Raw genomic sequence first — 15326 nt, forward strand, 5'->3', positions numbered from 1 at the left:
GCCAGTCAACAGGTAGCCAGACAGGGGAACAGACAGGCAGCCAGTTAACAGGTAGCCAGACAGGGGAACAGACAGGCAGCCAGTCAACAGGTAGCCAGACAGACAGGCAGCCAGTCAACAGGTAGCCAGACAGGAGAACAGACAGGCAGCCAGTCAACAGGTAGCCACACAGGAGGACAGACAGGCAGCCAGAGAGGAGGACAGACACACAGTCAGCCAGACAGGAGAACAGACTGACAGTGTGTGTGTGTGTGTGTGTGTGCGTACATACATACGTGCGTGCGTGTGTGTGTGTGTGTGTGTGTGTGCATGTACCATGTTAGTCAGCAGTGAGGTGGCTGTCTGCAGGTCTCTGAGCTGTGTGTGTGTGTGTGTGTGTGTGTGTGTGTGTGTGTGTGTGTGTGTGTGTGTGTGTGTGTGTGTGTGTGTGCATGTACCATGTTAGTCAGCAGTGAGGTGGCTGTCTGCAGGTCTCTGAGCTGTGTGTGTGTGTGTGTGTGTGTGTGTGTGTGTGTGTGTGTGTGTGTGTGTGTGTGTGTGTGTGCATGTACCATGTTAGTCAGCAGTGAGGTGGCTGTCTGCAGGTCTCTGAGCTGTGTGTGTGTGTGTGTGTGTGTGTGTGTGTGTGTGTGTGTGTGTGTGTGTGCATGTACCATGTTAGTCAGCAGTGAGGTGGCTGTCTGCAGGTCTCTGAGCTGTGTGTGTGTGTGTGTGTGTGTGTGTGTGTGTGTGTGTGTGTGTGTATGTGTGTATGTACCATGTTAGTCAGCAGTGAGGTGGCTGTCTGCAGGTCTCTGAGCTGTGTGTGTGTGTGTGTGTGTGTGTGTGTGTGTGTGTGTGTGTGTGTATGTGTGTATGTACCATGTTAGTCAGCAGTGAGGTGGCTGTCTGCAGGTCTCTGAGCTGTGTGTGTGTGTGTGTGTGTGTGTGTGTGTGTGTGTGTGTGCGTGTGCATGTACCATGTTAGTCAGCAGTGAGGTGGCTGTCTGCAGGTCTCTGAGCTGTGTGTGTGTGTGTGTGTGTGTGTGTGTGTGTGTGTATGTGTGTATGTACCATGTTAGTCAGCAGTGAGGTGGCTGTCTGCAGGTCTCTGAGCTGTGTGTGTGTGTGTGTGTGTGTGTGTGTGTGTGTGTATGTGTGTATGTACCATGTTAGTCAGCAGTGAGGTGGCTGTCTGCAGGTCTCTGAGCTGTGTGTGTGTGTGTGTGTGTGTGTGTGTGTGTGTGCGTGTGCATGTACCATGTTAGTCAGCAGTGAGGTGGCTGTCTGCAGGTCTCTGAGCTGTGTGTGTGTGTGTGTGTGTGTGTGTGTGTGTGTGTGTGTGTGTGTGTGTGTGTGTGCATGTACCATGTTAGTCAGCAGTGAGGTGGCTGTCTGCAGGTCTCTGAGCTGCAGGCAGCAGAAAGCCTGACGCAGACCCTCCATCCTCAGATCACTCATCCGCTGCTCTGGTCTGCCCCGCCTCCGCAACACCGCTTGTGCTCTGGGAACCTGATTGGTCAGAATGGCCTGACGGACTAATTCCTACACACACACACACACACACACACACACACACACACACACACACACACACACACACACACACACACACACACACACACACACACACACACACACACACACACACACACACACACACACACACGATGAGTCATGTTCCAGCTGGTTATCTATAGACTCGTTGGGAGAGAGGCAAAGAAGATGACATAACCTCATAGTGTGTGTAGGGGATAATTGCAGGCTGTAGTGCTATTGTTTGCCGTGCGTGTGTGTACGGTGTGGGGGTTGGATGTGTGTGTGTGTGTGTGTGTGTGTGTGTGCATGTTTTTGTACGTCTGTGCACATGCACAATATGAATGAGACGAATGGAGCAGACTCTGACAGAAGACTATTTGGAACATATCAAAACTGAACTACTCCTCACCACCCTCAGCAAACTCAACAACCCCACACTCACAATCCACTGCACCACTGCCTCCCCATCTTCCCAGGCACGCAACCTCACTGTGATCCTTGACCCCACCCATCTTCCCAGGCACGCAACCTCACTGTGATCCTTGACCCCCACCCTTTCCCTTGAGCCCCACATCCGCCAAATTGTCAAATCTTCATTCTACCACCTCCGGAACATCGCCAAGAGCCGGTCCTCCTCTGCACATCCTGCTGCCGAAACACTCATCCACGCATTCATCTCCTCCCGTCGCGACTACTGCAACTCACTTCTCCATGGCATCAACACCACCCTCAACAATAGACTCTAACTAGTACAGAACATCAACACCACCCTCATCAATAGACTTCAACTAGTATCACTCCAGTCCAACCTCTGCAGTTTCTGTGACAGAGCCTTCTCCAGGGCAGCTTCTCCAGGGCAGCTCCCAGGATCTGGAACTCCCTCCCCCCGGACATCAGAACAGCAAATTCCCTCACAGTTTTTCAATCCCGCCTCAAGAACCACCTCTGCCTTCTCTTAAGTCCCCCCCCCCCCGCCTATCCCTGTGTGTCTGTGTCATGTTTGTCCATTGTCTGTTGCACTATCATCGTTCCTTTAGTGTTAATGTATAGTAAAGCATCTTGAAAAGAGTCCTTGAAAAGCATGTGTGTGTGTGTGTGCTTAATTCCGGCAAAGAGTATTGAAGGCAAGAGTCGACACCTTGGTGTAATTTTTTGACAACAACAGCGTCAACATCAAAACCTTCATCAGAACCATGACAGCCATGGTGCTGCTGTCGCAATAGGACAATGTATTCGCAGTCACTTCTTATCAACCTAAGTTCTTTGATTTCCGGTGCTATGTCACCTCTGTAGACAGGTGGTCCCACCCCTCCCCCTGCGCCTCCTCCCGAGCAGGTGCAGCAGCGCCTCCTGCAGGCCAGGGGAAGCTCTTCATGTAGCTCCTCAGCTGGGTGAGGTACCGCTCCAGACGCTCCACACAGCTTTGCAGACAGGGGTCTGAGCCTGGACACACAAACAGAGCTGCACACTGAACACTTTACAGAAAACTGCTTCCAGACCAGTCAGCAGCTACTGACGATGCTCTGCTTAACGTCTAGTAGGGATGTCAACCGATAACCGTTTAACCGATAACCAACCGTTTCAACGTTAACCGATTAATAGAATTAGTTAATCAGTTAAAAAAAAGTTTACTTTACCCAAAGTAATTAAAAACAAACTTTGCTGCCTGGCCTATCTTCACATTTAATTGGCATCCTCTTCAATTAATTAAGTCTTCGATGACACCGCATGTTGAGCGTTGAGCAGCGTTAATTGACGGTTGAAAAGTATCAAGTTAACGTTACTCTTTACCGTTGCCAGTTGTGAGAAATTGTTTCACAATGGGAGATGGATTGTCTCAGGGTGAGTACAAAGACATGAAATGTCCAAAAACATGAATTACTTGATCTTAGGCATTCATCCTGAAGTAAAGGCCTCAAATTGGTAGTTTTCACTGGGTTTGACTCAGTTCCATGTTTTGGCTTGGGCATATGGCAACTGGTGAAAGTGAAAACTATCAATTTGAGGCTGTTACTACACATTTGAAGCCTTGACTCCAGGATGGATGTCTAACATCAGGGAATTCATGATTTTTGGGAAAAATGGCTGAAGGTCCCAAAAAAGTGTTGTTTTTGTCAAAACTTAACATTAAAAACCAATGGGAAAATGATGCGATTGACTTTGAGGACATGTCTTTGGTCCAGGATGAGAGTATAAAAAAGTAAAATGCTTTTGTGAAAAATGTCTGGAGGAAAAAAGTGTGTTTTAATTGAAGTCAATGAGAATTTCGATCCATGCCATGGACCCCAACAGCCACAACGTGAGTATTTTTGTGTGTGTGTGTGTGCTCTCACAGTGTGTGTGTGACAGTAGAAGGCGGAGCTGTGTGTGGATGAAGTTCATGGTGATGTGCAGCAGCTGTTCAGAAAACTGCCGACTCGTCGCTTCGCTGTTCGACTCTCTGACCGCCGAACACAGCAGGTCCAGAGCTGGAGCCAGCTCCTGCATGCCTACAACACAACACAACACAACACAACATGAACACAGCAGGTCCAGAGCTGGAGCCAGCTCCTGCATGCCTACAACACAACACAACACAACATGAACACAGCAGGTCCAGAGCTGGAGCCAGCTCCTGCATGCCTACAACACAACACAACATGAACACAGCAGGTCCAGAGCTGGAGCCAGCTCCTGCATGCCTGCCACACAACACAACACAACACGCTAACAACATACACATGTATGTATGTACATACAGTTACATACATACAGCCTTATACTGTATATCTAAAAGCAATCTACCTGATTCTATCATGTATCAAATCAAAGTATGTGAAGAAACAAGTGACAGAGAAAGAGAATAGAGCCGCTTTAAACTGGATCATTAGCTGTGTGATCAAGTCAACGAGCTGCTGTCCAACATCAAGTGTTGTGTTGGTCAGTGCAGCAGTGTGTTAAAGGGTGCGTGTGTTGCTGTGTGTGCGTGCGTGTGTGCATGTGCGCGTGTGTTGTGTTTGGATTCCTCTGGTCTTACCGTGGCTCAGGCTGGGCGTGGAGGCAGCGGGCTCGTCGGGGGGACAGAAGCCCGTTGAAGGATCCAGAACGTTCTCTTTACTCTTCAGGTAGAAATCCACTGTGTCCAGCTGACGGTTCTTCAGCCCCGCCTGCAAAAACACAGAACCACTTCAAAAACCAACATCAGGTCAGGTGGTCCAGCCGTCTGCTCATCCTACCCACAGAGGCTTTAGAGCAGTGTTTCTCAAACTTTTTCAGACCAAGGACCACTTAAACCAATGAAAAAAACTCGGGGACCACCTAACTCCCAAAACATCCCCAAAAACAATAGGCCTACTTCAACTGTATATTACAAATTACAGGCTAATTAAATGACAAATAGCAGTACAATTAATCAAAATTTTGGCTTCCCACAATTATGAAAACAAGATAACCGATATAAAAAATATATGTAATTTATTTTAGTTAGTCCATTTACCTTTTCTTTTTACATTTATTTCTCCTGTTCAGTTCAAATATATTCAAAGTTCAAAGAAAGTTTTTTCAAGTTCAATAAATGCACAATGTTGCCAAAGTCAAATAGGCTATATTTTGCCATCTTCAAGTTGCATTCAGTGATGTTTTTGTGTTCAAATAAGTGTTAAATGGCTCTATATTCTGACAGCAATTACTGAAATAGAGTGTTTGGTCAGTAACTTGGAACTCCCAACCACCCGCTGTACTCTGTCTCTCTCCTGTAGCCCTGCAGGCAGAGTGGATGTATGTCCGCAAGCGTAAGTCATAGAGAGGCAAGGTTGGTGGCATTGGATTTGGGGTGAAAAAATACATAAAGTCCTTTAGAGGCATCGTGATCCGACCTTGAGTTTCCCAGAAAATGTAAACATTTCTCTGATTGGATAGTGGGAGGTAAAAAAGAAAAGTAAAAAAGATATAAATATACTTGCGGACCACTAGGGGGCGCCCGTGGACCGGACTGTTTGAGAAACACTGCTTTAGAGCTCATCCTACACATAGAGGGTTCAGCTTGTCCTACCTTTAGGGTGTGAGATCTCGTCCTACCTGCAGAGCATGGATGGGCACAGAGCAGCGCCCCCAGCTGTTCAGGTGACACACGGCATCCACTGTGGCGGCACTGCCAAACAACATCAACTTGCTCAACAAAGCCTGCTGAGAAACTGAAAACAAGACCAGGAACAGACCGGATTCTGGAGCAAGAGACAGAGACAGAGACAGAGAGAGAGACAGAGAGAGAGAGAGAGAGAGAGAGAGAGATACATATAAGCAGAGACAATCATTCAGGTTTTAGTGACACCTCACTTCACAGTGACTAAATGTAGCAGACAGCAGCTGGTTTGGTCAGACACTGTATTTACACCAAGCGGCAACTTCCGTCTTGGAAAAATGAAGCTAATGTGGAAGTGCCAAAAGCTGCAGTTCCTCGAACGGCCAATTGAGCCTGGCTGCAAAAGTCAATCAGTCCCCATAGACCCCCCATGTTAACACATTGAGTGCCAGCCGTTTTTTCAATGCTGTGGTAAGTTGTGCCAGGTTTTTTTTTGAGGATTCTGGCTCATTTTACAAGAGCCGAGGATTCTTTTCTGTTAAGACTTCGTGAACACCAATCATCTAAAAAGAACTAATAGAATGTGTGCTTTCTCTGTCTAAAAGAGTTAGTTTGCAGAGTTAGTAGTTATGTAGATATTAGCCGTTGAGTACAGCATGGTTTCAGAGATTTTCAGAGAGTTTAGAGATAAATGGATTTTTAGAACCACCTCACGTGCCTGTGATTATGGGTGCCCTTGGGCAAGTCTGTATACTGTATTGTGTGTGTGTGTGTGTGTGTGTGTGTGTGTGTGTGTGTGTCTCCAAACTCCTCCCTCCGTCTGTGCTGCGGAGGGAGGAGGCTCCGCGGCCGCTCTCGGGCAGTCTGGACTGTAAAACTGGCTCGTTCGTTTCTTGAGGTGTCGGCTGAGAGCTTTGAAGAAGCTTTTGCGATTCTGGTCTTATTTATGCGCAAAGGTACTCGAGTGTGTGTGTGTGTGTGTGTGTGTGCGCGCGCGCGCGCGTGCGTGTGCGTGTGTGTGTGTGTGTGTGTGTGTGTGTGTGTGTGTGAAATCGAAAGAGTTTTCGCCCAGCTATTTCCTTGAAACGGGTCCGCTGGCTTTCTCCAGCGGACCCGTGGCTGTGGCTTTCTCTCTGTCTGGAGAGAACTGTCGCCACTTAGTGGTCGGTAAAATAGATTATACACATTCTCTTCCTCCAATAGTGGCATAGAAGACGTAAAAGGGGTTGATTGATGTCCCACCGTCAAAAAAAAAAAATGTTTATGTAAGACGAGATATCTCGTCTTTGGCACTCAACGGTTGGATTATGTAAGACGAGATATCTCGTCCTTGGCACTCAACGTGTTAAAATGCCCAACTTTACAGCAGGAATAAACATGTTTACATGTGGACTCACTCTTGAGCAGCAGTCTGTGTTGCGTCTCTCCGCAGCGCTGCACGGCGCCCGCCTCGCCCTCGGTGTGGTGGTAGCTGACGCTCTGCGACTCCAGATCCCAGAAGGCCACTGTGGTGCGGCCGTCGCCCGGGCAGACGAAGGTCAGCAGGGCGGAGAACTCCGAGACGGAGAGGTGAGACACCGCGGACTCCTCGGGCACGGAGAAGACCACGCTCGCCCCACCAGGGGGCGCTCTGCTGTGGGACGGCGAGTGGGGTGAGGAGGAGGAGAACCAGGGAGGGGAGGAGGAGGTGGGAGGAGCGGCCTGATGAGCTCTGGAGTACATGGAGGCCAGCCGCGCCTCCCAGGAACTGAAGGCCAGGAGGGAGATCAGGTTTTTAGGTCAGGCCGGAGGTGATCAGACAGAAGATAAGACGGACAAATTGACTCAATAGAAATTAAATATTAAGCATGCAAATATTGACCATTTTGTGATATTGTGAAACATGAATCAGCGCATTTCCTCGTGGGGCCAGGTGATATTAGGATATTTATTTGTAGAGAGAGGTCTGTAGAGAGAGGTCTGGTAGAGAGAGGTCTGGTAGAGAGAGGTCTGTCGAGAGAGGTCTGTAGAGAGAGCTCTGGTAGAGAGAGGTCTGTAGAGAGAGGTCTGTAGAGAGAGATCTGTAGAGAGAGATCTGTAGAGAGAGGTCTGGTAGAGAGAGCTCTGGTAGAGAGAGGTCTGTAGAGAGAGGTCTGTAGAGAGAGGTCTGTAGAGAGAGGTCTGTAGAGAGAGATCTGTAGAGAGAGGTCTGGTAGAGAGAGCTCTGGTAGAGAGAGGTCTGTAGAGAGAGGTCTGTAGAGAGAGGTCTGGTAGAGAGAGGTCTGTAGAGAGAGATCTGGTAGAGAAAGGTCTGTAGAGAGAGGTCTGTAGAGAGAGGTCTGTAGAGAGAGGTCTGGTAGAGAGATCTCTGTAGAGAGAGGTCTGTAGAGAGAGGTCTGTAGAGAGAGATCTGGTAGAGAAAGGTCTGTAGAGAGAGGTCTGTAGAGAGAGGTCTGGTAGAGAGAGGTCTGTAGAGAGAGGTCTGGTAGAGAAAGGTCTGTAGAGAGAGGTCTGTAGAGAGAGGTCTGTAGAGAGAGATCTGGTAGAGAAAGGTCTGTAGAGAGAGGTCTGTAGAGAGAGATCTGTAGAGAGAGATCTGGTAGAGAGAGGTCTGTAGAGAAAGGTCTGTAGAGAGAGGTCTGTAGAGAGAGATCTGTAGAGAGAGGTCTGGTAGAGAGAGCTCTGGTAGAGAGAGGTCTGTAGAGAGAGGTCTGGTAGAGAGAGGTCTGTAGAGAGAGGTCTGGTAGAGAGAGGTCTGTCGAGAGAGGTCTGTAGAGAGAGGTCTGGTACAGAAAGGTCTGTAGAGAGAGGTCTGTAGAGAGAGGTCTGTCGAGAGAGGTCTGTAGAGAGAGGTCTGGTACAGAAAGGTCTGTAGAGAGAGGTCTGTAGAGAGAGATCTGTAGAGAGAGGTCTGGTAGAGAGAGGTCTGGTAGAGAGAGGTCTGGTAGAGAGAGGTCTGTAGAGAGAGGTCTGGTAGAGAGAGATCTGTAGAGAGAGGTCTGTAGAGAGAGGTCTGTAGAGAGAGGTCTGGTAGAGAGAGGTCTGTAGAGAGAGGTCTGTAGAGAGAGGTCTGTAGAGAGAGGTCTGTAGAGAGGTCTGGTAGAGAGAGGTCTGTAGAGAGAGGCAGAGAGAGGTCTGTAGAGAGAGGTCTGGTAGAGAGAGGTCTGGTAGAGAGAGGTCTGGTAGAGAGAGGTCTGTAGAGAGAGGTCTGGTACAGAGAGGTCTGGTAGAGAGAGGCCTGGTAGAGAGAGGTCTGTAGAGAGAGATCTGTAGAGAGAGGTCTGTAGAGAGAGATCTGGTAGAGAAAGGTCTGTAGAGAGAGGTCTGTAGAGAGAGGTCTGGTAGAGAGAGGTCTGGTACAGAGAGGTCTGGTACAGAGAGGTCTGGTACAGAGAGGTCTGTAGAGAGAGGTCTGTAGAGAGAGATCTGGTACAGAGAGGTCTGTAGAGAGAGGTCTGTAGAGAGAGATCTGGTAGAGAAAGGTCTGTAGAGAGAGGTCTGGTAGAGAGAGGTCTGTAGAGAGAGATCTGGTAGAGAGAGGTCTGTAGAGAGAGGTCTGGTAGAGAAAGGTCTGTAGAGAGAGGTCTGGTAGAGAGAGGTCTGTAGAGAGAGATCTGGTAGAGAGAGGTCTGGTAGAGAGAGGTCTGGTAGAGAGAGGTCAGTAGAGAGAGGTCTGTAGAGAGAGGTCTGTAGAGAGAGCTCTGGTAGAGAGAGGTCTGGTAGAGAGAGGTCTGGTAGAAAGAGGTCTGTAGAGAGAGGTCTGTAGAGAGAGGTCTGGTACAGAGAGGTCTGGTACAGAGAGGTCTGTAGAGAGAGGTCTGTAGACAGAGGTCTGGTAGAGAGAGGTCAGTAGAGAGAGGTCTGTAGAGAGAGGTCTGTTACAGAGAGGTCTGTAGAGAGAGGTCTGGTACAGAGAGGTCTGTAGAGAGAGGTCTGTAGAGAGAGGTCTGGTAGAGAGAGGTCAGTAGAGAGAGGTCTGTAGAGAGAGGTCTGTTACAGAGAGGTCTGTAGAGAGAGGTCTGGTACAGAGAGGTCTGTAGAGAGAGGTCTGTAGAGAGAGGTCTGGTAGAGAGAGGTCAGTAGAGAGAGGTCTGTAGAGAGAGGTCTGTTACAGAGAGGTCTGCAGAGAGACGTCTGGTAGAGAGAGGTCTGGTAGGGAGGAGTCTGGCTGCAGACCTCCGCTGTCTGGCCAGCTCTACCCTCCGGCCTTTAGCTGGTCTCACTTCATATGTAAGACATTTTAAGGCCTAAAACTGATTATTGGATTCAACCCCCCCCCCCCCCCCCCCCCACACACACGCACACACACACACACACACACACACACACACACACACACACACACACACACACACACACACTTTTAAGGACTATTTAAGTAGTTTACCGGTCAGGACTGAAGCCCCGCCCCCATCCGGCCAGACTGCAGGTGGAGCTGGACAGAGCGTCCTGGTCACGGGGCTGCTGGGAGGGGAGGGGGGGGCGGGCGGAGGCGGGGCCACCCAGCAGCCGGTCGGGGTGAGTCCTGCAGAGGAGCGGACAGAGACACAGCATCACTTTATCACACACTCTAAAGCCTGGATTATGCTTGACGCTTTGGCCGGCCGCACGGAAATGAGAGACACGGAATCCGACGAGGAAACGTGTGGAGCTTGTATACTCTGTGTGGGTTTCTGCAGGCGGAATTGAGCGCGAGTCTTGAAAACTCCACTTTGTCCGCTTGTCCGCGTCCGCGTAGTTACAAATTTCGGCGTGCGCACGGCCGCTCGAAAACCGTCCGCACGGAGCCTTGCGGAGGGGCGTGTCTGCTGATTTGACGTCACTTTTCCGCGCGGACACTCGCGTTCCTCGCTGATGCGGAAAGCATAATGAGACCTTAAGGCTGTGTTCACATTCAGTCCTCTTAAAGTGGACCAACAGGAAAGAGACTCAGTCGTTTTTGCATTCACAATGGGCAACTTCAGCTCTGATGGGGTCTCTCATGTTAAAGCAGATAGGTCCTCAGGCTGCTGTCTCTGTGTCATGTTAAAGCAGATAGGTCCTGTGTCATGTTAAAGCAGATAGGTCCCCAGGCTGCTGTCTCTGTGTCATGTTAAAGCAGATAGGTCCTCAGGCTGCTGTCTCTGTCTCATGTTAAAGCAGATAGGTCCTCAGGCTGCTGCCTCTGTGTCATGTTAAAGCAGATAGGTCCCCAGGCTGCTGTCTCTGTGTCATGTTAAAGCAGATAGGTCCCCAGGCTGCTGTCTCTGTGTCATGTTAAAGCAGATAGGTCCTCAGGCTGCTGTCTCTGTGTCATGTTAAAGCAGATAGGTCCTCAGGCTGCTGTCTCTGTCTCATGTTAAAGCAGATAGGTCCTCAGGCTGCTGCCTCTGTGTCATGTTAAAGCAGATAGGTCCCCAGGCTGCTGTCTCTGTGTCATGTTAAAGCAGATAGGTCCCCAGGCTGCTGTCTCTGTGTCATGTTAAAGCAGATAGGTCCCCAGGCTGCTGTCTCTGTGTCATGTTAAAGCAGATAGGTCCTCAGGCTGCTGTCTCTGTCTCATGTTAAAGCAGATAGGTCCTCAGGCTGCTGTACCTGTGTCATGTTAAAGCAGATAGGTCCTCAGGTTGCTGTACCTGAAGTAGTGGTTGAGGTCGAGGGCCACGGCAGCATGCGAGGTGGTGACGGCCACAGCTGTGCTGAGGTCAGCTGACACCTGCAGCAGGCAGAAGGAGGAAGAGGAGGAGTAGGCGGCCGGCTCCTCCTCTTCCTCCTCCTCCTCCTCTGGGGGGGTGGGGCTAAGAGAGGCAGACTCCTCCCCCACGGGGGTGGGGCTCTGGGGGGCAGGGAGCTCCACGCTGCCGACCTCTGACCCGTCTGCACAGTCAAAGATACCTGAAGGCCCATTAAAGAAAATACTGCTGGCACATTTAACACTTAAAGGAGCTAAATGCAATATTCAGCCCTACTAGATATCCACTTTTTGTAGGGGAAAAGCGGATGGGGTTTTAGAATGGGGATTTCACTTAAATGCATAAAATAAGGTCTGGTAATGTGGAGTGGTAATTTGCGTTCAGTAGGATAATCTTCACAAACGTGAATCGCTTTTATGACTTTTTTTCTGAAAATCACGTAAAAAGAATGCATTTACGTTTCAAAAGTCATAAAAGTGATTCAGCTGAGAAGTGTACATAAATATTATATATATATATATATATCATCAATATAGCGACAATAGAATTTGATCTTATCAAGGACAATATTTTTCTGGGGGTTTTACATAAATGTTCACAAATGCATGAATGCTCTTGTCCAAGTCCAAGTCATCAGTGCTGAAGTCCAACTCGAGTCACGAGTTGTGAAAATCAGAACTCAGACGCTGCGTGAAGGATACGTATGGTCCCGGTGGCGGTGACGACAAACAGGTGTCCTCTGCGGAGGCAGCAGAGGGCAGCGGTGAGTCCGGGGCCGGTCTGCTCCTGCGGCTGCAACCTGCAGCAGGACAGCACCTGCACATCCTGCAGGTCCTGTGGCCACTGCAGCCTCAGCAGCCAGTGTCTGTTCAGCAGCAGGCTGCACCGACCCGCAGAGAACACCAACACACACACTGACGACAGATCACACACACCTGCAGAAGAAGAAGAAGAAGAAGAAGAAGAAGAGATTGTATTTATATAGTGCCTTACTAGATACTCAAAGTGCTTCAGGGGAGGGGAACTCACGGGACGTGTTTGATACATGTGGAGGTTTGTTGTGCGTACGTACCAGAGATGGGGAATTCGACTGGTGGACTTGGAGTCGCATTTAAGTTGCACACACAGTGACAAGACGAACTGGACTCGAGATTTGGGATTTTTTTTTTTTTTTGGTGCATTAACATTCAGCGAATGTCTAATGTTAACTAATCAATGCTGATGCTGTATGCTGATGGAGGATAATACAGTACATGCTTTGAGTTCCTTAGTTTGAGCTATGCAGTGTTCTAAGCAGACCGGATGGCATGCAGCAGATGATAGAACGCTGATAGAAGTCTCAACAGACTTGACACTTGTCTTTGACTTGCAAAAAAGATACTCGTGAGCATCTCTGGTACGTACTTTTCAGGTTTTGGGAGAATGCCATCTTTCAGGACGAAAGCTGCACAGTGTTTGCTACACGAGGGCCCTGCCCTGGACCTGGACTCGGACCTGTGATGTAAAATGTACCGTACTGACCTGGGTCATGGTCTGTGAGGATGTGCTGACCTGGGTCATGGTCTGTGAGGATGTACTGACCTGGGTCATGGTCTGTGAGGATGTACTGACCTGGGTCATGGTCTGTGAGGATGTACTGACCTGGGTCATGGTCTGTGAGGATGTACTGACCTGGGTCATGGTCTGTGAGGATGTACTGACCTGGGTCATGGTCTGTGAGGATGTACTGACCTGGGTCATGGTCTGTGAGGATGTGCTGACCTGGGTCATGGTCTGTGAGGATGTGCTGACCTGGGTCATGGTCTGTGAGGATGTGCTGACCTGGGTCATGGTCTGTGAGGATGTACTGACCTGGGTCATGGTCTGTGAGGATGTACTGACCTGGGTCATGGTCTGTGAGGATGTGCTGACCTGGGTCATGGTCTGTGAGGATGTGCTGACCTGGGTCATGGTCTGTGAGGATGTGCTGACCTGGGTCATGGTCTGTGAGGATGTACTGACCTGGGTCATGGTCTGTGAGGATGTACTGACCTGGGTCATGGTCTGTGAGGATGTGCTGACCTGGGTCATGGTCTGTGAGGATGTGCTGACCTGGGTCATGGTCTGTGAGGATGTACTGACCTGGGTCATGGTCTGTGAGGATGTGCAGCAGGCGCTCTGCAGACCACTCAGAGATGCAGCGCAGAGAGACGGACGCATCGCCTCCCGTCTCCACCTGCAGCAGTTTCACTTCACACCGAGAGCCCACCGCCAGCAGCCTGACCCCGCCCACCACAGGCTCCGCCTCCCAGGAGAAACTACAAGAGCAGAGGAGAGAAGTGAAGTGAATTTCCATTCTTTTAAAGCAGGGATGTCAGAGATACGGCATTTTCAGTTTCATCCGGCCCGCGAGATGTTTTGGGATATTAAAAAAAAAAATATATATATATATATATATATATATTATTATTAAATTCGCACCCCATTATCATGAACTACGTGTGGCTCATAAGCAAGCTAAGAGTTCATTCATAAGTTAATTAACCTGCACTACAAGGAAGTATGTCAGTAGGTCATCAGGTGTAAACAAAGCCGCCATGATGCCACGCTGGAATTGAATCGCGCATTCGGCTACCTACCAAAAAACAAAGGAATCAACAAGATGCTGTCAAAAAAGAGAAAGGTTGACACGGAATGCAGGCAGTTTCAAGAGAAATGGAAAGAGCAGTATTTCTTTTGTGAAGTAAATGGGTAAATGAGTCGAATTGATTTTAGTAAAAAAAAAAATCCGGCCCCCATGAGGTCTCAGTTGAACAAATCCGGCCCTCTACCTAATATGAGTCTGACACCCCTGTTTTAAAGGAAGATTTTGCAGATTTCCAACCAGCTTTGTATCATTACAATGTGGGTAGTATTATGCAAATTAACTATGTTTAACTTCCCTCCATGACATGTTGTTGTTGATGTAGTGAGAGCTCCCCGCTAGCTTGCAGAAACTAAACTATCTCGCAGAACCTCCTCCAAACAACGTAAAACGTGGCGGCCGGCTACAGGCAACATAGAGCTAAGGCAAAGAACTTAAGAACCAAAGGCTAATAGGTTGTTCCATTGCAAAATCAGCCCGCAGCAAATCCACCATATTGGCCTGAATGAGACTACTCTGATTGGCCGTCATGGTTCTGTGCTGTTGTGCCATTGGCTCAAGGGAAGGCGTCCCCCCCTCTACCCCCCAGGCCAAAATGGTGGCGGCACTGTTGTCAAAAAAGCACCAGGCCTTCTTCTCTTGCCTTCAAGGTAAGCATTGTTCATTTGCATAATATAGTACCCACATGAACAGCTGAAGGATTTGATGCTGCTCTCTTTCTCCCTGGTCTGATGAAAACAGTCAAACTCACTGGATCAGCTGGGAAACAAGATGGCTGTCTGAACAGATAAATGAACAGAGACATCGCTATGTCCACTTCTTCCTTTCTCTCTGATCAGCTCTGACAGGTGCAGGTCTTTATTGTGCCACAGGGGGGATTCATTTTGCAGCGAGGCACAATAACAACAACAAGCATACAATGCCCGAGGGAGACTAGACGCATTCACGTTCATTTATGAACGAGATATTATGAGGATATGAACCGCTATGTTGCAGAAAATACATTATTTACAGTGTGTACTACAGGAGGAGAACTCACTCGGTGTAGTCTCCGTGCAGATTGGTGGGTGGAGCCTGTGTGTGGGCGAGGTCCCAGAGCCTCAGGCCCCCCTGAGGCTGCAGGCAGCAGAGCAGAGAGCTGTGAGGGGCCAGGGCCGCCCGCAGCACGGCCCCAAGCCCTGCTGGGGCTGCAACCTGTGGGAGCAGCAGCAGCTCTGTGGTGCTCTCCTCCAGCATGTTGGTAAAGGAGACGCCTAAAGGAGACACAAAGGAGACACCTAAAGCAGACACCTAGAGCAGACACAAAGGAGACACCTATAAAGCAGACACCTCAAGGAGACACAAATGAGACAAGTGTCGATTTTTGTGTGTGCCATTTCTCATATAACAATAACAGCTCTCTGTTTGATGTGAGAGAAGGGAACCAGGTAGCTAGGTGTTCAGGAGCCAGTGTTGTAGTGAAGTCCAACTCGAG

General features: G+C 49.1%; 1 protein-coding gene and 1 long non-coding RNA gene across 2 annotated transcripts in view; both read right to left on the bottom strand.

The window, feature by feature from the left end:
- Window positions 1-11321, bottom strand: part of spg11 (SPG11 vesicle trafficking associated, spatacsin) — a gene marked incomplete at its 5' end in the record, with an annotated part of 53975 nt that extends 42654 nt beyond the window's left edge. The window contains 8 exons of the mRNA XM_083663280.1: window positions 1348-1524; window positions 2804-2961; window positions 3852-4007; window positions 4535-4664; window positions 5575-5720; window positions 6976-7325; window positions 9945-10082; window positions 11173-11321. Coding sequence (XP_083519406.1) covers window positions 1348-1524; window positions 2804-2961; window positions 3852-4007; window positions 4535-4664; window positions 5575-5720; window positions 6976-7325; window positions 9945-10082; window positions 11173-11321 — 1404 coding nt within the window. The remainder of the gene's footprint in view (window positions 1-1347; window positions 1525-2803; window positions 2962-3851; window positions 4008-4534; window positions 4665-5574; window positions 5721-6975; window positions 7326-9944; window positions 10083-11172) is intronic.
- Window position 11322: 1 nt separating this feature from the next.
- On the bottom strand, window positions 11323-13453 carry LOC310800490. Its single transcript, XR_014553874.1, has 3 exons — window positions 13351-13453; window positions 11931-12164; window positions 11323-11431 (listed from the first exon to the last, which is right to left on the bottom strand). It is a non-coding gene; the product is annotated as an uncharacterized lncRNA (long non-coding RNA).
- Window positions 13454-15326: the final 1873 nt, after the last annotated feature.

The sequence above is a fragment of the Poromitra crassiceps genome (assembly GCF_964638095.1).
Source record: "Poromitra crassiceps genome assembly, chromosome: 30".
In the NCBI taxonomy this organism is placed as follows: Eukaryota; Metazoa; Chordata; class Actinopteri; order Beryciformes; family Melamphaidae; genus Poromitra; species Poromitra crassiceps.